Below are 25440 nucleotides of genomic sequence, written 5' to 3'. Positions count from 1 at the left end.
TGTGGACCTTGGCTGCTGCTGCTGCTGCTGCTGATCCGATCTGTCAAACCAGCCCGGGCTACTGATGCTACTAGCACCGCCACCACCACCGCCAAACAACTGCATGCATCCACACACCACGCTGTGCACGACGTTGATAGCGACACTTACCGACGGCTACCCCCCGTCCCCACGCGGCGTGGACACCAGTTCGGGGTGTGATATTTAGGGCATTAGGAGGAAATGAAGCGGGAGAAAGTCAGCAGGGCTCCTTCCAGGTTTCTGCAACAATGTAGCGGCTGAGTGGTTCCACGTTCCACGTTCCACGTTCCAACGTTCCAACCCTTCACTCTCACTCCGAAGCCCAGTAAGCTGCTCCTCCGCCGAGCACTGCTACAATGTATCAGTCAACACTCCACGTTCCACGTCCTCCGTCCTCCGTCCTACTGAGCTTTGTTTGCAGCAAAATCACTAGTTTGTTCCCCCTTTTTTGTGTTGCGTTTTGGCTGTGCTGCAGCGACAGGAGGGAAAGAAGCAGAAAAAAAAAGAAATACTACACGGTCGCTCCTCCCTCTCCTCCCTCCGCTTATGTAGTGTACAGTACGGGCAGCTCGGCTCGGCTCAGCTCGGCTCGGCTGGGTAACACACTTATTAAAACTATCTACCGCTCTCTACAGGACCACCACTGTAAAGCACAGACTGTACACAGACACATGTCGGGACGGGGAGATGCGGAACCTTCAATCTGCTGCTGTCCTTATTTATTGACCTCATCATCACTGCGATGAAGCCCCCTCCTTCCTCCTTCCTCCTCCCTCCTCCTCCTCCTCCTCCCTGAGGGAAGGTGAGATTAGTCCACCTTAATAGGTAGATAAGACATTACTGATTTGGTGAAGGAACACGACTGGGCTGTTAAATACTGTAATTAGAAGCACTGTCCTCCAAGAACTGTTATATATGTTAGTTATCTCTCAGAGAAATCAAATACAAAAAAATATTAGTGCTGTAATAATAAGCCAATTAATCAATTAATTGTTAATTGACAGAAAATTAACCAAATTTTTGATAATCGATTTACCATCTAAAGCAAAAATGATAAACATTTCCTGGTTTCAGCTTCTGAAATGTGAGGATCTTCTCCTTTTTCCAAATCCATTCACCATTTAGTTCCTAAATTATCAGAAAATAGTGCAAAAAAATGCCCATTATAATTAAGACCTGTCATCATGTCAAAACCCAAATATATTCAGTTTATTGTCATATAAGATAAAAAAAAAGCATAAAATTCTCTGAGAAGATGGGATATGCAAATGTTTTGCATTTTTGCTTCAAAAAGCAAATATGATATATATATATACAGTATATACAATATATGCTTTATATATATATATATAAATCAAAGAATCAACCAGTTGTTTCAGCTCAATTAATGATATTAGCATAGAGAAGTGCTGAAATAATTAGCCAATTAACCGATTAGTCAATCAACATGAATACTGATTAATTATAAGTAGGGCTGTCAATCAATTAAAATATTTAATCGCAATTAATCGCAAATTATTCGCACATTTTTTATCTGTTAAAAATGCATCTTAATGGGAAATTTGTCAAGTATTTAATACTCTTATACAGTTTTTCCTTGCCAAAATGTAGCGCAAATTTGGAGCGTTATTTTGCCTAGTATGACATGGTTGGTACCAATGGATTCATTGGATTTTCTAGTTTCATATAATGCCAGTATCTTCACTCTGGCTTTAAAACTAACGCAAATTGCGTTAATGCGTTAAAGAAATTAGTAGCGTTAAAAGAAATTTGCGTTAACGCGTTATCACGTTAACTTTGACAGCCCTAATTATAACATAATAAAAATGCAAAAATGCCAAACATGTTCAGGGTCCAGCTTCTTAAAGGTGAGGATTTTCTCCTTTGCTCTATTTTATATAATTATAAATTGAATATCTTTTGAACTTATGGTTGGACAAAAAAAAGCGACATGAAGGCAATGGATACAAAACAAAACAATTATTTTCATTATCACTTAATCTCTAGATTATTTTTTAATCGGTTATTTGTTATAGTGATGAATGCCCAAGGTGAGGTCTTCAGATTGCTTCTTTTGTCTGATCAACAGTATAGATCTCCATTTATAATGGTATAAAAAAGAGAAAAGCAGGGAATCATTACATTTGAGGAGCTAGAACCAGCAATTTTTTTGGCTTCATTGCTTTAATAAATGCCTTAAATAGTTAATCAATTACCCAAATGGTTGGCAAATAATTTTGTGACAGTCAACCAATAGTTACAGTCGCTTTTTTGAAGGCATTTAAAGTTCGTAGACCAAACTATCACAAAAAAATCAATCAATCAGTGAAAATAATCATTACTTTCAGCTCCATTATTGATACATTCCACTCTGTATTCTGATAACAGAACAGAATTTCTGACAGTAAGCATATAGTATTGATTTTGTAGGCAATACTTTGCAACGTGGCAGCTGTTATCACAGAACAAACAAGCAGAGTGGATCAGGGCTCAGTGGGATCACTCTAAATTACAATAATCCCTGGCTTGCTGTACATCATTCCACTTATTTAATAATCTACGGATGTACATAAGACAGAAGATAATACACTCCACTTATTTTGATCAAAATAACAGGTGGACAAACAGAACCTACAAAATTACTATAACTGCTTCAAATACGCTGCACGCTGACAACGGCATCTTGAGAGGATCCGGATGTCAATGCAGCCGAGGAATCTCTTAACACTATGGTAAGACTGACCCCTTTCTTTATTCATTCTTTATCTGCTTTTCCTGCAATGTGTGAAACTCAAAGTGTTTCCATACTTCGTTTCTGCTCGCTGCGGTTTGTTTTGGTTGACGGATACGGAACGAATATGACGTCACCTTACTCAGACTACAACAATAAAAGCGGTAACATCTTTCTACCTCCACATAGACTTAAATGAAGCATATATATCGATTCTGGCATTAACATTTTTTATTTCAAAATTGATACATAGGTGTATTGATTTTTTTCCCCGGCCCTAATTCATACCGTCACATCTTTTATTGAGTGAAGTTCAACTCTGAAAAAAAACATAGTGCAGGCAGGGCTTGTGAAATAAAGTTCAATGGGATAGCCTCAGCTATGTTTCAAAAGATTTCTCCTTCCTCTCTTCAGTCTTCGAGGATACTCGCTGAGCGAATGTATGCTGACTGTACTGTAGCCTTCAAACAGTCAGATATGTCTGTCCGACTAATCTGTCCGTCAAATATTCAGGAAATCACCAGCTGTGAAAGTGGCACAATCTTCTAGCTCTGCATGGCCAGAAGAGAGAAGTGTGACATTTACATTTGATGGTTTTCAATTGCAGAGAGCTGCTGGTAGAGGACGAAGCTACACATTGTGCAGCACACACATGAAAGATTCCTGCTTTTACTGAGTGTGTGACAGTCTGTGTGTGTGTGTGTGTCTCCATGCCTGTACTAGGTTTGAACATTTCACTATATGGGAGAGTCGTGATACAGGAAGTTGGAATTGATTAGATGCTGGTAAGTCAGATAAACCAAATAAGTTCCATCGGCTGACAGCCTAATCAAAAGAAAGTACATGTGGAGAACGGTTCCATGCTAATGACTTAACTCTGCATTTGATCCTGTTGCTTTCTGTCCCCATTTTAAAGAGGCCATTCCATGCGTGCATGATTCACAGCATTTGGAGTGCAAATGTCATCTGTTTCAGTTGCTATGACAACTCCAAAAGATACCAATTACTGAGGAACACCAATTACCAGATCCCCCACAGGTTGTCAGATTGCAAAAATACATTACAGACAATCAGAGGAGCTTATTAGGTCAGCTTTAGGACAGGCAGGAGGGACTACATCTCCCAGCATGCAGGTGTGACTCAGCTGACGGTACAATGCATTTGAACGTTTAGTGTTAAAATGTGTCTATTAAGCATTATGCACATGGAAACTACAGCATGGTTGAGGTTAAATTTAGGAAACTAAACAATCAGGGTCATTGGGTGTTCTTCAAGTCTATGTTAATTCACTACTCACATGTCATATGTACATTGAAAGAGTTATGTCTAGGGCTGTCAATCGATTAAAATACTTAACTGTGATTAATCGCATGATTGTTCATAGTTAATCGTGATTAATTGCAAATGTATCATACATTTTTTTATCTGTTCAATATGTACCTTAATGGGAGATTTATCAAGTATTTAATACTCTTATCAACATGGGAGTGGGCAAATATACTGCTTTATGCAAATGTATGTATATATTTATTACTGGAAATCAATTAAAAACACAAAACAATGACAAATATTGTCCAGAAACCCTCACAGGTACTGCATTTAGCATACAAAATATGCTCAAATCATAACATGATGAATTTAATTGTCAACCCATCCAATAGTTGTCAAGATATTTCACTATGCACCAAAAATATCAAACTCACGGTGACGCAAGAGGACAAGTCAAGGGATCACCAAAGTCATCAGGTTACATTGTCTAGGAAACCAGGAATTTGGTAACTCCGTGGTTAGGACAAGATCATCGTAATGGTTACATATTTTAAAAAACAAATAAGCCAACACTGGTGCTGCAGATCCTGGCCTCATGTGTCCAATCAAGCTTATTTAATTAAACACCCATCCCCCACCCCAACCTTACTTTTGGCTGCGGTCTATAAATGTCACTCTACTTCCCACATTGGCGCTGAGCGTTGGCTCTTGGAGGCAAGTCGTAAACTGCTGAATCGTCCAAGTGTATTTTTTTCCTACAGAGATTGGGCAGCGGAGTAGATGAATACATTAATGGGTGCAAGGATGGACAGATGGATAATAGCCCTTCTATATGAATCTATTCCCACCACAGACTGGCGAAAAATATGCACATAGCATCTGGGATCTCTGAGGCTTTGGTTTGGGTTGACCGTTCACCGCCATTACTGGAGCCACAAAATAAAGATTTGGTCAAATTTGGACTAATGATACCATCCGTCTCCTGTGTTTTCTGCAAAGTCTCAAAGTACTGTGATTTGGTATTATTTTAGATTTATTAGATTGAAACAATATGTTTGGTGCAAAAGTACTAAAACACTACTGTGCTAAACATTAACATTGACATCTTGCAATCCGGTACCACAAAGATTTCTTTTCTGCTGTGCTTTTAATGAGCCTTCTGTCATTGTGGTTGTGCGTTTCATTTTTATTTGATCACTTAATTGTTTGTTAGTGCACCATGTATGCAAGTGTATAAAGATCCAACAGTTAATGGTCTTTGCTTTTCTGTCAAGCACAGCGTGTTACCCTTGGAATGAAGCGTGTTATATAAATAAACTTTTGCTCTATTGGGAGGGTTGTAAATCATTGTCAGGCTGTAAAAACACACTATAATTAGGCCAAAACACACTGAACACATACAGACACACGTTTAATATCCTACTACCTTTCACATCTAAGTCCTCTTTTAGTTTGTAAAATGTCCCAAAATCTTTGCATTAGCTTAAGAACATACGAGGGCAAACTTTTGCATCTTTAATCCTAACCCTCCTTTTTTCGTTGTATGTCAGGGGTTGCACTTATGCATGTTATAAAAGATTTGCTTCCATTTGGTAGCAGGATTTAATCATTGGATTAAAACACAGTGAAAACACAATCTGTGTGTGATGAACTGGATTAACCGTTAGATTTCCTACAGCAGAACTGCACTGCCCCGTGTGTTTCGTCTGTTAGCTCACTGTCAAGGAATTAATTCCGGCATAGCCACTTTTCACATTTATCCACAGTGGTGTGCATCATTAGTTTGGATTATACTCAGATTATAAATGTTTTATTACTTCATGAGCAGTCTTTAATGCACACAGTTAAGCATGTAAATCACACAGATGGGCCAAAGCAACGCACAGGACCATTCTCAGCTGTTGCTGTTTATCCTTACAGCACTCTGATCAGTCTCATGAGGAAAGGGAAATATAATATTCACTGCTTTCTCATCACACACATCCTTAAAGTATAGACGTGAGAATTACAACGATTCAAGACAGTCTGCGTATGTGCAATTTATTGCGTCATTATCTACGGTGTAAATAAGTCGTGCTGAATTTACTGTGCATGCTCTGAGGAATGATGGTTTAAAAAAAAACATAGACTGGTTGATGCAAACAGGAAACCAACAGCGGTCGTGTTAAAGTCCATTGTTTTGCTGTCCCATCCATCCACCACGAACTCCACCCATATATGCAGACTTTGTCGCTCTATAATAACAATTTATTTAACTTCCTCCTTTGCTTCCGTCATAATTACTACAGCCGCTAGAGGGCTTGAATTTAAACATAGGTCATTTTGGGGCAGTTGCTAAGTAGAGGTGTGCATCTTCACTGGCCTCACGATTCGATTACGATTCACCTGTCAACGATTCCAATGCACAACGATTCTCGATGCATCTCAATGTATCGCATCCTTGATTTTCTATATTACTGCACATGTCTACTTTTTCATCAATTAATACATGCAGTCAATTCTGAACTCCTTCTTTATTTAGAAACTGTTTCGAAAAACAGATCAGCGGAGAGAGAAAGAAGAGAGAAACGCGCAACAGTAAATGACAGCAAAACGCAGTAAATTCTCACGCTGAGCTGAATTGAAACCAAACTCCCGATTGTGTTCCGTCACCTCATCGCCGTAGAATCGTTTGCCGCATCGCGATGCATCTTAAAATCAAGACGTTTCCACACATCTATTGCTCAGACAACTAATGCTGCTATTGTTCTTGGGAGGAAAGTCTCCATTTCTGTGTTTGGCCAAAACTAAATAGGATATTTGTAGCCCATCTGCTAATAGTTCTGTTCTCAGAACAAGAACCATTATGTAAATCTGTAATCTATTGCCTTGCTGAGGAGACTCTTATTTTCCAAGCACTGTTAGTATTTGCCAGTTAGCACACTCAGAAAGGGCAAGTTGGCAAGAAGTGCAATAATAAAGCATCCAGAGTGTGCTAGTGGAGCTAAGTGTGCTGATTTGTTATCATTTTTATTACAACTTCCAAATTAGAAATCAATAAAATAAATAAATGCGTAATAGACAGACCGACTGAAAACCAATTACTGAAAGGTAGACGAATCTCTGGTTTAGAGGGTCATCAGTGACACTGGTCTTCTGCCCTTAGTTTACTTTCTTTTCCTGCACCTTTGTACTTGTATTCTTGACCCTTTCATTGATTGTGTGCTACTTTGTTGGCATAACAACAAAAGGGAAACCCAACTTTAAAGGCAGGCTGCACCTGTGACATTTGCCAGCGGATCCTCCCAGTGAAAAACTACGACTACAAATGAGTAGTCTGAGCCTTTTTGAATATGAACGTAGAACCCTGGCAGCGTCCACCATTTAACTAAATCTCTAAAAGAGCTTTATGTGTACAGTTGGACATGAAACATTTTCCAATTAGTCCATACGTCTTTCAGCACGATACCCCCTTTGTCCAAATGCAAACAAGTGAGAGTTAATCTAACAAATGGCTGTCAAAGCCTGATACTGGAGAGGCTCTGCTCTGAATAATGTATCACTCCATCTGCAGCTTGCCCTCTGCCTTAATGGCACCACTACCTAATCTAGCCCATGATAAACTTCTCTGTTGATTGAAGTTAACATGTTGTTCTCTGGTTCATACAGACACCACTGTGTTAAAGGTTATGTGGTAATTCATTATTAATCGACTGCAAAATTAACTGTGACTGTTGAAATTGTTGAGGTTTTTCAAGTTGTCAAGACAGACTTTTATTAATCTTGTTCTGGTGAGGCATTAATAAACTAATGCTAATTAAGATATAGGCAATATTGAAAGCTGAAATATATTGCAACTTAAGAAAACACACAAGCAAATTAGGAAAACATCTTCACCAATTTAACAACACATTACTGCAAATAGAGAAAACACAACCAAATACAGAAACGCTGCAAGTAGCACAGACGAACGTAAATTGTTTCCAGGGGACACTAAAAAGTTACACACACGGCTAGGACACGCTTGTGGTAGCCATGGCAAAGAACGTATATTGCCAAGAAGTGAAAGTCAATTGGTTGTCAGAGCCCAGCAGCAAAGCTACCGCGACTACCAGACGCCACAAAAAAAGTCTGCCTAAAAAGTACCGTACAAAAGTAAAACAAAATTATATCTATTACATATAAAATATTATAAATATAATAAGTGTTTTCAGTCCCAAATGGTGGCACCAGCGTTTCGTCTCTTTTCTTCTATAGTCTTTGGCCATGGATTTATTTCAAGAACTGTATACTGGACCCCAAGATGGAAAAAATTCAGTCCAATGAGTCCAATTGTTCGCTTGGTTCATACGCCCAAAAAGTTTTCTTGACTGGCTGATATATGCAGTAGTGGTTCTCCCACTGGCCCGACCCATGAGTTCCCACTCGGCCCATAGACTTTACATTGTGATGACGCCACAGATTTTTAAATCGCTTTTCTCGGCTCAAGAAAAAGTTTTACAAATATAAAACCTCTATGGATCAAAAATTCATAACACAAAGAGTCATAATTTACCTTATTTTCAGTTTGAGGTGTCCTGTCAACAGTTTTACAGATGTCTCTTTTACAATGGTGGTCTATGGGGAAAATGCGTTATTGCTGCAATACCGTGAGTGACCACTGGGCAAAATTGGAAGCAAGGTTGAACGGTGGCAAACTTTTTTTTCGGTGGGACAACAAGAGTGGCTTTTATTGTGAAGCAGTCACAGGACACATAATGTATTTGTCACGAAGGTTAGCACTAACTGCAATCAAAAATGCGTCTACAAAACAAGACAATAATTTTCTGCATTTGTTTTGACAGGGGGTGATTTTTAAATATTGCAAGTACAAGAACAAGAGCGGTTAGATAAAGAGTTGCATCTCCAACATTGAACATTGCATTAAACTCGCACTTGCTGTTATCACCAGTTACCACGGTGATTTCAGATGATTAAGTAAAGATACTGCTGTTTTTTTCCTATTCTTAACAAACAAAAACTTATTACACAAAAGGAAATAACATAACCCCGATTGACTACAGACTCAGTGTAAACACTTAACAGACAAAAACACCTCATGTAACTGAAACACCTGTTATTGTTCAGGTAGCTTGGAGGATGTCGGGCCACATGTACGACTACTGTTTTCAGTGTAGAATCAAGGATGTTTCTTGTTGTGTCAAACTAACATGACATGAAGATGCACAGAAGGGCTGGACACTTAAACTCATGTTCTATTATATATTCCTGATATTCCTTTATTGTCTTCAGCATCTTCACTTATATCCTGTTATCGTTGCCAATCAATGAGCACCATGTAGCTATGAAATAAATGCATCAAAACAGCATTCTGTCTCCACTGTTTTCCAGAGAAAAGTTCTTACCAGCTCCTTTGGCGTTTTCATCTCACTGATAAAATCGCTTATTGTTTCTGTGCCCTTCCTTTATCATTGTTGTATTTGGTGCTTTGAGGGAAGGAAATCTGAAAAAATGTTCTCTTCACTTTGCTGCCCTAAACAGACTCAGAGCTTCCAGGGAAAAGAATAAGAGTTTGCTGAGTGTAGTAGTGTAAAGGAAGCCAAATGATTTAACCCCAGTCAACTCTCCAGACTCACCTCCCGGCAGCATTGCCTCATATTGTACGGTACTCGCACTCTGAGTTCTCACACTGTAAAAAGGCCCCATCAGACTGAAGTGAAAACATTTTAGATATGTTCGTTATTTTGTCTGAAACCAGCAAATGTGCCAGTGAGTGATGTTCACTCGATACGATTTCTTAAAATAAGTCAGGATGCTCACCCACCTGTCTTAAAGTCTTAAATCAAGATCAATTACTTCAAGTCCCCATGATATGATAAATACATTGTCCCAGTTTTCATCCTAAGTGTTCATTTATCTCATTATATGACAAATATATGTAAAAAAAATCAGGGCTGTCAAAGTTAACAAAGGTAACGCAAATTCGTTTTAACGCCACTAATTTCATTAATGCAATTGATCTTTCGGAGGTTGTAGCGGGCTCAGTTTTAAAGCTAGAGTGAAGATACGGGCATCATATGAAACTAGAAAAACCTAAGGAATCCATTGGTACCAACCATGTCATACTAGCTGATCCCTTGACCTCTGACCTCCATATATGTGAATGAAAATGTGTTCTATGGGTACCCACGAGTCTCCCCTTTACAGACATGCCCAGTTTATGATAATCACATGCAGTTTGGGGCAAATCATTTTGCCATGTTATGATATGAACATATTTTTTATGCTAAATGCAGTACCTGTGAGGGTTTATGGACAACATTTGTCATTGTTTTGTGTTGTTAATTGATTTCCAGTAATAAATATATACATACATTTGCATAAAACAGCATATTTGTCCATCCCATGTTGATAAGAGTATTAAATACTTGACAAATCTCCATTAAGTTAGTTTTTCAACAGATAAAAAATGTGTGATTGCCTTAACTATTTGAGTTCACTTCCTAACCTTAATCATCTCGCGAGAGTTTTGCAACTTGTGGGTTACCTTCTAGACACACAGCCTCAAATAGACACATAGAAACGATCTATTGTGTCTCTGATATAATAAATATTATGCCTGATTATCATCAAAAGCAAAGTGTTCCTCGTGCTCCCCCTCTTATGGCCTATTATCTAGTCATTCAACAGTACGCCTCCATTGATATTCCCCGGTTACCATGGCAACAGCCCTCAGGTTGAACCGCAGTCATCATTATGAGACTGAAGAGCCGAGGTTAACCTCAGAGTTTGCTGACGAACCCTCTAATCCCGCGTGACGAGGATGTGAGGTCAGTGATCAGTATCTCGCTGCTTGTGATACCACTGTGCTCATTTGCTTAATGTATTTGGTTTCATGTGCGTTTGATTCTATGTCTTCAACAGTTTCATAGTAGTACCTGTGGATGTCACTTTGTCGACTGGAGGCCCCCCCCGCGGCCTTTCATCACAACATGATTTATATCTGGATTTAGACACAAACAGCTTATCTTTGAAACATATCCACTAACTCATTCTCCCAACTTCCCAGCTGTCCAAACTTGCCTCGGCCCCTTTGTGCCGTGCTCCTGAGGAAGCTGACTCATGTTCATCATCGCAGTGGGACATTTGCATTTCAGGCCTATTTTTCATCCGATCTATTTTTCCTCCTCAAAGGAGAGGCACTTTGATGTCCCTCAAATCTCATTATGGCTGGGGCTCAGCACCGGCAAAGACTGATTTCCTCTGGTTTTGCAGTGGCGGGGAAGAACTGAGGGAGGCAAAATCCCTGTGGAGCAAAACCCAAATGGATACGGCCGGTCGTGAGGGGAACTCTTTGAAACGCACAGCGCCAAGAGCCTCATTCCATCATGGAGGCGTACCTTGTTTAGGGGTTGATTAGCAAGACCCAGTGTGACAGGGAGATGTAGTAGTTACCTGAAATCAGTCACACGACACGTGCACACTCAGACAGATGCACTGAGGAACATAATCTCCACACAGTGACCCTGTTTTTTTACCCAATCACTGGAGCTTTATATGCTGTACTAGAACTTTAAAGCCACTATAATCTATAGTTATATATAGACAATGGATCCTATGTTAACAAACCCACTGAGAATTATCACTCAAGCTCATTCAGCTCATTGTTTTGGTTGTTATCAGCATAATTTCTAGACAAAAAAAGACGTCTGTTTTCAGTGAAAAAGCTCTAAAAACCCACCGTATATCCCACCTTACTAATTAATTAAAACACTTACGCCACTACCGTCTAATGCATGGGCTTGCAAAATTTTGATAAAAATGCATGCGTTTGGTAATTAGTGAGCATGACAACTGGATAAATGAGTCTTGGATTATACTGCACAAGTTGTGTGAGAGTTTGTAAACAGATGTTTTAATATAGTTTTGCTATTGTTAAACCTGGACCCCATTTACTTCAATTTAGGGATGCACCAATCTGACTTTTTCAGTCTTCAGTGGAAGTGACTAGGATCAGTCTTTTATGTGTAGACATAGATATAAATTTACTGAATTGTTATTTATTTTCAAAATAATAAATCGTAAACCAGAAACTTTGTTAAAAATCTTCAAAATTAATAGGAATTCAAGTGTAAACCTTTTTAATGCAGCAACATAGTGCTCAAAACTTAAATAGGAATTCAAGTTCCAGTGTATTTAGTATATAAACATAGAATTGAATAGATCGGCCCCATTGTCACCGATGCCCGATCCAGCTATTTGAGTCAGTATCGGCCCGATATCCGATATCAGTGCATCCTTACCTCAATTTATCAAGGATTCATTTATTTCAGATTCTCCATTCTCCATTGAGACATGCGAGAAAAACATCTTCCTTCAAGAATTCAAGGTCACACGTGGTGAGTATCTCTAGATAGATAGTCGTAATATTTTGTGGGTATTTATTTCCTGTGTTTTGAGAATCAGCGTTGGTTGATTAGGATGGGAAAACTGTAATTTATGCAATTTTTGCTTTTTCTGTATGGATGAATCAATTTAAAAGGAATAAATCAAAGTATTTGGGCACTAAAACCAGATCCAAAGTGTTAGGGACATTAGAGGCAGTCCAGTCAAAAAGACCTACTCACAATCACACATCTGCTGCAGGTAACGAGCCTCACTTTATTAAACACAATAATGAACTCCTGAAAAGGGTATTGGTTCATTTGAGAGGCTATTTTGATGGCAGGGGAGTTAATAAGGATCCAATTAGCTCAAAAACAAATCGACACAATCCAATAACACTGGAGATGATGTACAACTCTCTGCTCCTGGGTCACTGAAAAAGCATGCGTCATGTTCTCATGTTTGCCTGCCCAGTGGGGTTGAAACGTTTCAGTCTATTCCTCAGTAAAAGTTGCTCTTAGTAGCTTCTTGGATGTCGAGAGGAAACACTTAGCGAGGAACTTTAAGTGGCATTTGGGAGGACTCCCAGTGGTAAGATAAGACAGACCAGAGGCCTGAGGTGTGAACCTTTACCAGAGAGAAATCATTACTGTAGGAGGTCGCCACCAGCTGGAACATCAATAAAGGCATGTAGATAGGGCCCATCAATATTAACCAGCAGATTCCTTCCACTTAAATCTATTCATAATGAAGCTGGGTGGTACAATCTAAAATTATATATACACACACCAAGTATAATAACATTCAATTTCCATTCATCAGCCCATTATTCACAGCAATCAACTTGCATCTGACAGCAGCAGTAATTACACAGCGTGTGTCAAATGGAGAAATGATTGCAGAGATAAACTCTCTTCTGACTGTGCGATCTGACTTTGACACGAGCAGCTATTTGTGCTCAAATGTTTGCAACTGTACAGCGTGTTTATGTCCACCCAGCTGCCAAAACCCGCTGGTTGGCCATGAAGTTTAGCTTATCACATGTCAGGAACATCCACCAAGCGTGAACATCAGCGTTTTTCAACCAAGCAACATATGGACGTGTATACATGGAGAAATTGAGTGTGGTTGGACCTCAAGATTTGGAGATGCAGTCAAGCTACTTCTCTGGGGTCTTCTGGGTTGGACTGGTCCAGAGACTTACAGTCAGGAGAACAAATATTTACTCAGCGCTGCCATTTTAACGGTGAGAACACATACATGTCAGGGTTGATGGGAGAGGCCCGTTCATTAAAATGGGTGCTTTTCATCATGCTAACTTGTGCTTCCTCGTGTCCTCTCTCCTACTGCGACACAAACATCGTTCCACCTCCACCATCATGGGGAATCTTCCAGTCCCTTGAATGCACCTCGAGGAGACCATGGATGTATAAAGTGGGATACTATGGGACGCAGAAGTTGTAATTCCACCGTTTGGCAACAATGTAAAATTTGCTTCAAAGCCCAGTGCTCTTCCTGGGGACTTGGAGGAGATGAGGAGCGAGGAGGTAACTGGAGGAGCTAAGCATGAGGTGTATCCACCGAGAAGTCTTCTATCAAGTGGCGTGACGTATAAATGCCGTACCTTCACATGTGGCACACAGTTTGAAGCATCTTACGTCGCTGAAAGGCCTTTGCACACCAGAGGCGTGACGAATAAACGACACGAAAATGCTAAATACTCGCCTGAGAATATTATATGTCTAGGGCATTTATAGTGAAAGGTAAGAACGGAAGGAGTGGATCTGGTCTGTGCTGCCTTTGTCAAGGTTGAAAGGAGTAATAAAGATTGCCATCTTGATTTGAACTACGGGGCATCTTTTTTTTTTTTTCATAGATATAGACGCAACTCAGTCTGTTCCACACAACATGATTGGTTGATGCCTTTGTTTGCGGTACGAAAACTCAGAAGAATCAACTGTAATAGAGTAATATTTGCATTTCTGCGAGAAGATACTCTTGACAAAAGAAAAAAACAGGTCAAAAAATATATTGACATGCGAATTAATCACAAAATAAAGGCCTTAAAACTGACACTGGAAAAAATTATTTCTCATTTGGCAGATTCAAGTCCTCCGTCCTTGCGTCTCTCTCTCACAGATAATGGTACGTGTCCACAGGGGCATTTTTTATGGCGAGGGATCGCCTCGCATCCCAGTATTGGACGCTTGATGGACTGCCACTAGACACTAGGCACCTGACTGGACAAACGCTTTTCCTCGTGGGCTGCTGCTCCCAGCTTTCAAACTGGAACCAACATGGCGGCTCGTTTGGAAACTTTCTTTTCTTATATCATCTTATTCATGTGTTCCTGAAAACATTTTATGTGAGAAATAAGCCGTGCAGCTGCCGAATCTGTCTTTAATTTGGAACGACAATGGTTAGTTTAAAGGTTTCTCGGGAGTTTCCAGAGGCGGCGAGTCGCTTCGAATGCCCCTGATTTGTATAAAGTGGCCTATACCTCAACTTTATGCAAATGTAGAGCGGTCAGCGTGAGGCCCCGTCTCTCGAATCACACCGCCAAGTTATCGGAATGCATTGCACGGCTGCTTACATAGACAATGAATGGGAAGCGTGGGAAGGACCAAGGCTGTGGACATGTACCACAGGACGCAAGGAAGAGACGGGAGTGAGGGAAGCGAGGAGACACGTTAGCATAAAGAAAAGCACAAAAATGCCTCAAAAATGTGTAGCTGAGCTCTAATGGCTGCAGAATAATGGGCCTCTTACACCCTTTTCCCCACTCTGAATCCTCTCCTGCAAGAATATGTGCTCTCTTTCTCTTTCTCCATTTCACACAAACACTGAGAGTAAGTGTGTGTGCGCCACATGTCACTTTTCCGTCTATTGTGCAGCACCCAATCTAAGACAAACACACACACACAAAGTTTACATTCGATGGATTCTGGTCTGGACACAATCCCAGTGTTGATCGACCCCGTTCGCTCTGACTGACAGGATGATTTGCAACGAGGCTCTGTGGTGGGTTTTCAGTAAGCAACGAGTACCAAGGTCACATGGCCATGCACTTACCGGACACCGAGACAACGCACACGCAAGCAACTCGGGGATTGCAGGAGAAGATGAGAAGCGACAGTAGAGGAGACAAACGGAAATAAAAAGGAAAGAAAGATGTGTAAGGAAGACTAAACAGAGTGGAGGAGGCTTATGGGAAAATAATGACGAACAAAGGAATGAAATGAGTTGTGGCTGGGGATCAAGTAAAAGCACACAAAGAAGGTCTTCTAAAGTGTAATGTTTCAAAAGGAATGCTTTATTTTAAATTGCCGCTGGCATTGACACTCGACAGGAGTCTGTCTGTGCATTTAGTTGATATTCCAAAACCGTAATGAGCCGTGCTTTTATTCAGTACAATAAAGAGAGCCTTCATATGTTAGGGCATTGTTTTTCCTTCAGTGTCTGCTCCAAAAAATATCTGGAAACGAGTCAGTCAATTGTTATGTACAGCTTTGATTTGTGGATCTGTGATTTCTGCATTATTCGCACAGAGAAAAGAGGACAGAATGTCTTTCGCTGACACCTTTTGTTGGAACACTCACAGGAAAGATGAGAATTAAATGTGTGACAAATTGTTCCTGACCTGATGTCACGGTGAGAAGAGCTTTGTACCCTTTTCTTCGGCTTTCTCTCTGGAAATAATAGATATAAATAATAGATAATAATAGTCCTCTGGGGCCAGGATGTGGGGGCATCTTTGTGGATAAGACTAGGGACTAGACTTTGGGGGGTGGTCACGTCCTCTGCCTCTTTCGGCTCGGGTGGTTCGGGGCGTTTGCTGGCCCTGATCGGTGTCTACGGCTTCTGTACGGTTCTATAACTATTCAAAAGAAAACCTTCGAAAGACTGAGAGTATAATATACGCCTGTATCATCCTGTTAGTATGTCTATCTCTTGCTTGGGGAGGGTGGGGAATTGATAGTTGATGCTGTTTGTATTGATTGTATTGTATCTCTTGTTGTGGAAAAAAGGAAAATCTCAATAAACATATTGTTTAAAAAAAATATATATATATGCTTAAAGGTGCTAATTGCGAGATTTGGAGCATTTCTATTGCCTCCGCCCGGCTCTCAACATGGCAATGGTTGAGCCGACGGCTTGTACCTAACGGTGCTAACAGCTCTTACAGTGCAAAATACAGCAACGGAGGGTCGGCGTTATGCTTCCGCTTGGTCGGGGTGGCGTTATCAGCTGTAACTGCCGTATGAGCACAGTGCAGAGCGGCGGCCATAAGCTAGCCAGTGGTGCATGCTAACATGAACTATCATGCACTAAAAGGCATACGCGGCCAGCCCGGCTATGTCAACAAAGCCTGAAGAAGCTCTGATTACAACACACACAGAGGGAGAGTGACTTCATTCTCTGCTCAGGTAGACATTACTCCTCTATATCTTTATTTTTCACATAGCAAATAGTTGCTATATTCATATTCTAGATATCATATGGTGAACCTTTAAATAAATAAATAATGCTACACGATAAATAGAAGGCAAACGATAGACCCTGTGATCAGTGATCGGAACCAAAATCCTGATTGGAGCACCCTGATTTTTAGCCGTGCTAGAGAGACATGGGTATAGGGATGGCAATGTTGGTCAGTCGGTCGGTCGGTCCACCACTCCGGTCAAAGGCTGAAATATCTCAATAATTACTGATGGATCGCCATGACATTTTGCCCAGATATGACTGTCCAGTGACCGAAATAAACACTGAGATGACTTATTGTCTCTCACCTGTTTGAGAAAGTCTGCATTACCCATTCCTGTATATTCTAATTAGCAGCTCTCACACAAAGGAACATATGTTTCACCACAAAGATGTTTAAATAGAAGTGTGATAACTTGCAGACTCAACGCCTAGACGTTATCTTATTGACAGAGGAGAGAAAAGTCTGCTTCACATTTCTTTGAACATGCTTCTATAAGCACTTAGAGTGCAATTGCAGTAATTCATGTGTTGACACAGAGCATGTAATGGAACCATAATTGAAAAGTAGAAGAGAATTGCAGCTCTGGAGATAATATTTCAGTCGGCATCTGTCTATAATCAAGATCCCTGTGTCTGAGAGAAAGAAATGACACCTTGAACAGCAGGAACAAAGATTTCAAAGCCTGATATTAAAGAATCCAGCTGCATTGTTAGCTCCCACCAGTTAGTGAGGCAGTCATGTGAAACTATGCATACAAATCATAATTCTAACAGCTAGTCCGTCATTTATCCTCGCCTCACTGAGGAGCAAGTCAGAATACAAAAACAACGTTTAAATAATTCTTTGGAAAATCAATCACCAGATAATACCTCCACACCAGATGTAAACATGTTGCCGTTCTTCAGGGAGAAGGTCTAATGCCATTGTTGGGCGATGGACTTACAGTAAACACTTCAGAATGAGAGTGGTATTTTTTCCCAGCGATAATGTCAGTGAGAAGTTTGTTTTGAGAAAGTTTCAGGGACATAACACTTTTCAACTTCTCAAGCAATTTCACTGCTGCAGACATATTTCCAATGTTTTGCAGAGAGTTTTGCCAGATGAGTTTTGGTGGTCATAAAACTCAGTCCAAGCTGTCTTAAATCAGTCTTTTTTTCATCTTGACGTTCTGATAAAATCAGACAAGTTTCATATTATCGTAAGTTCAATGACAGGAACATTGTCAACAACCAATGGCTGCGCTCTCTGCAGCACCAAAAAGGAAGTTTTTCTTCTTTTAAATTTCCACCAGGAGCAGATGTGACATCATCTCAAAAGGAATCTAGTTGTAATCTTGTAAATAGTTACCCTGCAAGATCCCCAAATCTCTGTGACTTAAGACGCATTGTCTTTAGATGTGAGAGGGTGTCAGAAGTCTTTTTAAAGTCTCCTAGTGTATGTTAGGCATAAGCCAACAAGGTCTGCAGAAGGTTGTGGATAAAATAACAATTCGGACCACAAGTAAAACATAATACACTTTCAGATTTGTAGAGCAGAGGCAGCAGTTATTGGTAAAAGTATATCTTTTTGAAAGTTGATGAATTGAGTTGGCACCGACAGTGACAGCCGAGTTATTTTGATATATTGTCACTCTGTCGAAATTTACATGACTTCTCTTCTGTTGAGCATTGACAGCTCATGTGGAAATATATTTGAAGAAGAATAAAGACAGGAGGTGCTTTGATTTATTTTCCTACAGGGAACACTTTGGGGCCGTGGAGACACCCGGTTTTCTGCGTAAATACGAAGAACGTTTAAAGGTTACAATCTCAAAAGCGAGCCACCAAAATGAAATGTTCTAATATTTCAATTGTGGAAGATGTTTCCAGCAAGTTGTTTAAAGGGGATATGTCATGAAAAACTCCCTTTTTCAGTGCTTGTGCTCATACATTTGGGTATCTGGAGTGCCTACCAACCCACAAACTGATACAAACAACTTGAAAATTACCTTTGCAAAGGTGCACCATATTTTTCTCACAAGCCAATCAGAGCAGACTGGGCTTCTTAAAGAGACAGGCGCTGAAACGGAGTGTTTCAGACAGAGGGTGAATACAGGTATATTCAGACAGACAGTAAGAGAAAAAAAATTGTGTTTTTTGAAACAGTACAGCATGTGAACTAGAGTTGTCAAAGTTAAAGTGATAATAACGCATTAACGCAAATTTGTTTTAACGCCACAAATGTCTTTAACGCATTAACGCAACTTGTGATTTTTAGGTTGTAACGGGCTCAGTTTTAAAGCTAGAGTGAAGATACTGGTATATTAAACTACAAAACCTAAGGAATCCATTGGTACCAACTACTGTATATCATACTAGTTTGTCGCAAAGGAGGCAAAACTGGTATGGCCATTTCCAAAGGGGTCCCTTGACCTCTGACCTCAAGATGTGTGAATGTAAATGAGTTCTCTGGGTACCCACGAGTCTCCCCTTTACAGACATGCCCACTTTATGATAATCACATGCAGTTTGGGGCAAGTCATAGTCAAGTCAGCACACTGACACACTGACAGCTGTTGTTGTCTGTTGGGCTGCAGTTTGCCATGTTATGATTTGAGCATATTGTTTATGTTAAATGCAGTACCTGTGAGGGTTTCTGGACAATATCTGTCATTGTTTTGTGTTGTTAATTGATTTCCCATACTAAATATGTACATACATTTGTATAAAGCAGCATATTTGCCCACTCCCATGTTGATAAGAGTATATAAGAGTATTAAATCTCCCTTTAAGGTACATTTTGAACGGATTCAAAATATGTGATTAATGTGCGATTAATCGCGATTCACTATTTTAATTGATTGACAGCCCTAATGTAAACATGTTCGAAGTAGAAACCCAAAATACAAGTATAAACCTTAAAATGAGCATAATATGTACCCTTTAAATTTGCGTATGGCTCTGTGTGATGCCCTGTGCTGCACATCGCAGCCTGCTGCAATCACACACTGTGTAGGCAACCAACAGTTGTGTACTGTGAGGGGGCATGCATCGTGTTCGCATGGGCACAATGTGCTTATGTGTCCATGGCGACGGAGATCATGGCAAACAGAGCGAGAAACGATGACAAACACTTCAGACTGTGTTTCTGGGTTGAGGGTCAGAGGACACAAAAAAACAAATTAAAATGGACCCATTGTTTGTCTGAGTGCTGAGGCATTTCACTGTGTTCCACTACACCACTGTGAATTTACTATTTATTTACGTCTGTTCTGCAATGGCACTGTTCAACCTTGAGTTGTTATGTCAAATATGCATGGCTATACTGTATTACACACCACTTGGGCTAAGTACAAAAATATGTATTAAGAAGAATCTGTCACGCAAATTTGTTTTTCTTTAACGCAACTTGCAATTTTTAGGTTGTAGCGGGCTCAGTTTTAAAGCTAGAGTGAAGATACTGACATCATATGAAACTCAAAAACCTAAAGAATCCAATGGCATTGCTACCAATGTCATATTAGCTTGTCGTGAAGGAGGCTAAATAACGCTCCAAACCTATGCTAAATTTTGGCGAGGAAAAACAGTCCCCTTTACAGACATGCCCACTGACAGCTGTTGTTGCTTTCTATATTTGTCATTGTATTGTGTTTTAGATTGATTTCCAACAATAAATATATACATACATTGGCATAAAGCAATGTTTTAGCAACACTCCCATGTTGATTAATTATTAAATACTTGACAAATCTCCCTTTAAGGTGCATTTTGAATAGATAAAAAATGTGTGATTAATTTGTGATTAATTTGAGATTAACTATGGACAATCATTTATTGCGATTAAACATTTTAATTGATTGACAGCCCTACTAAGTTTAATATATTACATGTAAATGTACTAGCTAGCCTTTCAAGCCCAGAGGACACTTGGGGTCGTATCCCATCATACCTTTAAGTGGTCCTCATCTGTTTTCAAGCAGCTATAGAAGCGTCTTGATCGCCTGTGTTTTGGCTCCTGGGCTCCTCTGCATACTAATGTTGGCGTTTGATAGAACGTACAGCCTCCAGATTCCCTCTGCTATCACCTTTGTTCTTCTGCCAAGCAGGGCGCCATCTAATACATGGGCTGAGTGTGTGACTGACAAGTGGGGAGAGAGCATGATAACAGACAATCACGAGTATCCGTGCGTCGGTGTAATTTATGTGTATCTACAATTTGCGTGTTTGCGTGTGTGTGCGAGCGCAGAGGCATGTCCAAGACTGCAATGCGTCAGGATCCCACATGCAAACCCAGCTCCTGGCAGCACTTACAAGGCCTGTATGTTCTGCAAAAACGTGCCTCACACACATGCCAGCTATTCTGCCTGGGAGCTGGCATGGATGTGAAGACGATTCTGAATATTTTTGGTCCATGCGAGTGTGTGTGTGTGTGTGTGTGTGTGTGTGTGTGTGTGAGAGAGAGAGACAAAGAACGTTGGCTGGGTGGTGGTGCGCTACAGGGAGATCACTTCACTGTGTAGCTGTGACTACAAGGGAATGCACATATTCATATTCACACATGCACCCTGGAACACAGACAGCATTGTTCTCCACTAGAAGCTGATTACAAGGTGTGCAAGCACAGGCTGTACGTAGTATAATTTTGATAATTGATTTAGTAGTGATACAATTTTTCTGTCATGCCCGCCTTTGGAAGCAGAAAAAATGTCATCTGATTGTGCAATTCATTTCTTTTCTACAACCAATTAAAGTTACTACGAGGAACTTTCATTTTGTGTTGATTTTGAAGGCCCCTGTGGACAAAAGCGATAGTGTTTCCATGAGCACCACGCCTCGTATCGTAAAGATCTGCAGCTGCCAGACTCCCTTTAGAAAACCTCTCATTTTACTGCAGCAGGGTTTGACAGTCTGCCCCGCTCAGTCCTGGTTCTGGTTTTCCCATGCTTCCCATACGGCCTGGGTCTCCAGCAGCGTAGGGTCGGTGTTGGCTTCCAGGAAGCGGGCGGTAATTTCCATGTCCTGCAGCCGCAGACGGATCCTGCTGCCTCGCTGCAGCTTCTCTCTGTCGGCCAGGCGCCGGCACACGCAGTGGAACCTCCTGCCAAAGTCGATGTACAGGTCGTCCTGGACCATGTGCATGATCCTCCCGACCATGATCCAAATGTCTTTGGCCGGTCCCCACTTTCAGTCCTCAGTTGGGTGGAGCAGCGAGGCAAAGCTCCTGGCCAAAGGAGGAGGATCCGCTGCTGCCGGGCGCGGAGCTCTACACCTCCCGCCGGAACTACAACTGTAGGTCGAAGGCGGCAGCGAACGCAGACCGGAGTCTAGAGTCTGAGCTGAAGGAGTCTCTGGTGAACCTGCATGCCGTAAATCATTTCATCTGATGTTGCGGGGAATCGGACCAAATAACTATATAGAAATAGCCAATATTCTCGCTGCTGGTCTCGTTTGCTTATGCAGGATGTAGATAAGTACTGTAGATATTAAAATGTCATCCTAAGAATAGTCAGTGTCACTGCCAGAGTTTTTAGACACCAAAGACACAAGACTCCTCCATCACACTGAACGCGTTCCCTCGAGCAGGATAGGTTTTTAAATATTTTCCTGACTTAAGTTTTGATTGACGTATTAGTTCAGTGAGCATCACCTGTCACCTGTTTCCATCTTATACGCAGCGTTTTTGCTGTCTGAAGCCTTGCTAGCGTAGAAGTGTGTGCTTGTTTGTTGTTCCCACATGAATCTTATTAACTTCCCCTCTGCTTTGGATTTTGGACTGTGAGACAAAATACATTATTTCAAGATGTTACTTTGGGCTCTGGATAATTGTGATGAGCACTGTTTTACAATTTTCTGACTTTATATGGATTAAAAGATTTAACTTAAAACATTTAACAGGTTGATAATGAGAATAACTGTTAGTGGCAGTCCTTGAAACTTAAACATCACAACACATCTGCTTATGATTTCTCCCATAACCGCGCGCACACACATCCAAACACCATACATAATGTTTGTAGAAACAGCTGGCACGCAATGTTTGAGCCTACAGCTCTCCGTGGTGAGTGTTTACTGCTCACATATTCATGGTACAAACAGTACACAGAGACAAGAATGCCCCCTCACATACGCAGCCTATGCCGTAAATGTAAGTTGCTCATTATATTCACACCAGCACGACTAAAAACAAGGTCGCCGGTTGCGCTGATTCGACGGCACAGAGGATCAAAGCGCTGCTCCATCAGAGTCTCTTGGAGACTGGCGCTGCAGGTGCAGAGGATTTACCACAGCGAGGAGGCTGATAAGTCCTGCTCAATATTCATGGCCAAGGAGAACAAAATGAGTACATGTCCTCCAAAAAAGACTTCCTGCCTCCATGTTCACAGCAGCCGCGAAATGAGTCAGAAAAATCCTCCCATTTGGATCCTAAGCCGCCCTGGTGCTCATGTTTAGGCACTACATGGCTAATGGGCTCACTCCGGTGGGGAATCCTTAAGAAGTTTGTCTTCATCATAGGTTTTGAGAAATCTCATTATGCAAAGTTGTCGAAGATTTTTTGAGGATGACGAGTTACAAGTTCTGGCTATAGTGATGGCTCAGCTTCCCACTTTTTAATATGCTGGATGAACCCCCGTGGTACAACGGAGAGTTAAGGCTAGTACAAACTTGCGCTAAATTTTGGTGAGGAAAAACTGTCATGGCTATTTTCAAAGGGGTCCCTTGACCTCTGACCTCCAGATATGTGAATGTAAATGGGTTCTATGGGTACCCACGAGTCTCCCCTTTACAGACATGCATACTTTATGATAATCACATGCAGTTTGGGGCAAATCAAAGTCAAGTCAGCACACTGACACACTGACAGCTGTTGTTGTCTGTTGGGCTGCAGTTTGCCATGTTATGATTTGAGCATATTTTTTTATGCTAAATGCAGTACCTGTGAGGGTTTCTGGACAATATCTGTCATTGTTTTGATTTCCAATAATAAAAATAAACATACATTTGCATAAAGCAGCATATTTTCCCACTCCCATGTTAATAAGTGTATTAAATACTTGACAAATCTCCCTTTAAGGTACATTTTGAACAGTTTAAAAATGTATGGACAATCATGTGATTAATCGCGATTAAATATTTGAATCGATCGACAGCCCTACTAAAAACATGTCCCACAAGAGGAGAATACAACAATAACAGTATTAGTACTACTAGAGAATACTGCACATCCTCCAAAAACAGACTGAGGCTCACTTATAAATACCAACACAAGAGGTGACAAACAGATGTTCTACACACAGGTGATTTAGAAAAACATATCCCGTACTTAGTGTGTCACTACCAGGTGAAAACAAGGGCCACTCTGTATTGATTTCTGCTTGTTATGGCGTCTCATCAGAGTCAAAGCGCTGGAGATCAGCTAAGGAACAATGGCCGCCCTGGTACAGGAAATATTGATTTAGCTTTTATCCAAAAAGACTTGGATTTTTTGCATAAACATGCACTAAGAGCAATATGGGGTTCAGCGTTTTTCCTAAATATGTGAAGACCGATCAACCAACCTTGCAATAAATGTCCCACCTGCTCTACCAACTGACCTACAGCCGCCCAATCTAGCACCCCTTCTTTCACCTTGAATCATCAGCCGAGAGGGAAGCACAGAAATCTTGCAAAAACATCTGCCTTGAGCTCCAAACATCACTTTGCACGGTTTTTAATCTCTCCCTCCACAAACACCGCAACAACACAATCACCTTATTTCTCCGAAAAAACCTCTGAGCTCCCAACAAATTGATGAAGCTGTTGTGTTACATGATGGCTGTCACGCACTCCCTCACTGAGACCTCAACAAGCCTTTGTGTTGAGGTTAATGGAAGATGTGCTGGCTTGGTGATTGCTGAGGACCTGTGCGTTGGATATAAAAGAGCCCCGAGAGAAGATGGGTTACCGGAGTGGCCTTGATTGAAAAGTGTTTTCTGCAGCTGCTGAAAGCATTATTCCTCGTTCGGTTCCAAAGTGTAATGCATCTGTCAATGTTGACGGCCGACAAGGCAGTCAAGCAATTATGCTACTGGTTACACCAGTCTGCACATAGACAGGAGGGGCCTTATCAAAAGCAAAGACACACACACACTGCTGTCTCAGTTCTTTTATCTTACGGGAACTGACATTGTTCCGACCACAGATCGTCCTCAGGTAGAGATGAGGACACGAATCAAGTGAATTCGTTCACAGAGTCAAAGTAAATGTGAATGGATGTTTTGCAAAGAGTTGTATTTCGGTTAACTTTGACACATTCATTTATAGGGCTGGGACGATACACTTATCTCCCATTTCAATACTATCATGATATTTGGGTGCCGATTACATAAGTATTGCAATTTTTAAGTATTGCTATTCAATATTATGATTTATTGCGATTTTTTTAACACTAGTACATGGGAAAAAGTTGAATCATACACTTCTAGGGACTTTTACTTTGGAAAATATCTAAATTGATACAGTAAAAATGTTGGATTTTCAGCATGTATGTAGCCAGAGATGTCTTGAAGTCAAGTATATCAGTCTTTGTCATTATTTATTAAGACATTGCCCTC

The 25440-nt window shown here is 40.7% G+C and overlaps 2 protein-coding genes across 10 annotated transcripts in view; both read right to left on the bottom strand.

Moving 5' to 3' along the window:
• The window catches only part of thrab (thyroid hormone receptor alpha b), a 300247-nt gene that overhangs the window by 177911 nt on the left and 96896 nt on the right, over positions 1-25440 (bottom strand). For 7 of the 9 annotated variants that reach the window (XM_074619272.1, XM_074619270.1, XM_074619268.1 and 4 more), the window contains exon 1: positions 151-810. The exons of the other annotated variants lie outside the window; for them this stretch is intronic. The gene's annotated coding sequence lies outside the window, so the exon portion shown is untranslated. Of the gene's footprint in view, positions 1-150; positions 811-25440 lie in introns of those variants that run through there. 9 annotated transcript variants of the gene reach the window in all.
• Positions 21742-22060, bottom strand: LOC141758520 (small ribosomal subunit protein bS1m-like). Its single transcript, XM_074620024.1, has one exon. The coding sequence runs from the start codon at positions 22001-22003 to the stop codon at positions 21767-21769; it is 237 nt and encodes a 78-aa protein (XP_074476125.1). The 5' UTR covers positions 22004-22060; the 3' UTR covers positions 21742-21766.

The sequence above is a fragment of the Sebastes fasciatus genome, chromosome 20 (assembly GCF_043250625.1).
Source record: "Sebastes fasciatus isolate fSebFas1 chromosome 20, fSebFas1.pri, whole genome shotgun sequence".
Taxonomy (NCBI): domain Eukaryota; kingdom Metazoa; phylum Chordata; class Actinopteri; order Perciformes; family Sebastidae; genus Sebastes; species Sebastes fasciatus.
The sequence above is the reverse complement of the archived record's forward strand: the minus strand, read 5'-3'. Positions and strand labels throughout refer to the sequence as shown.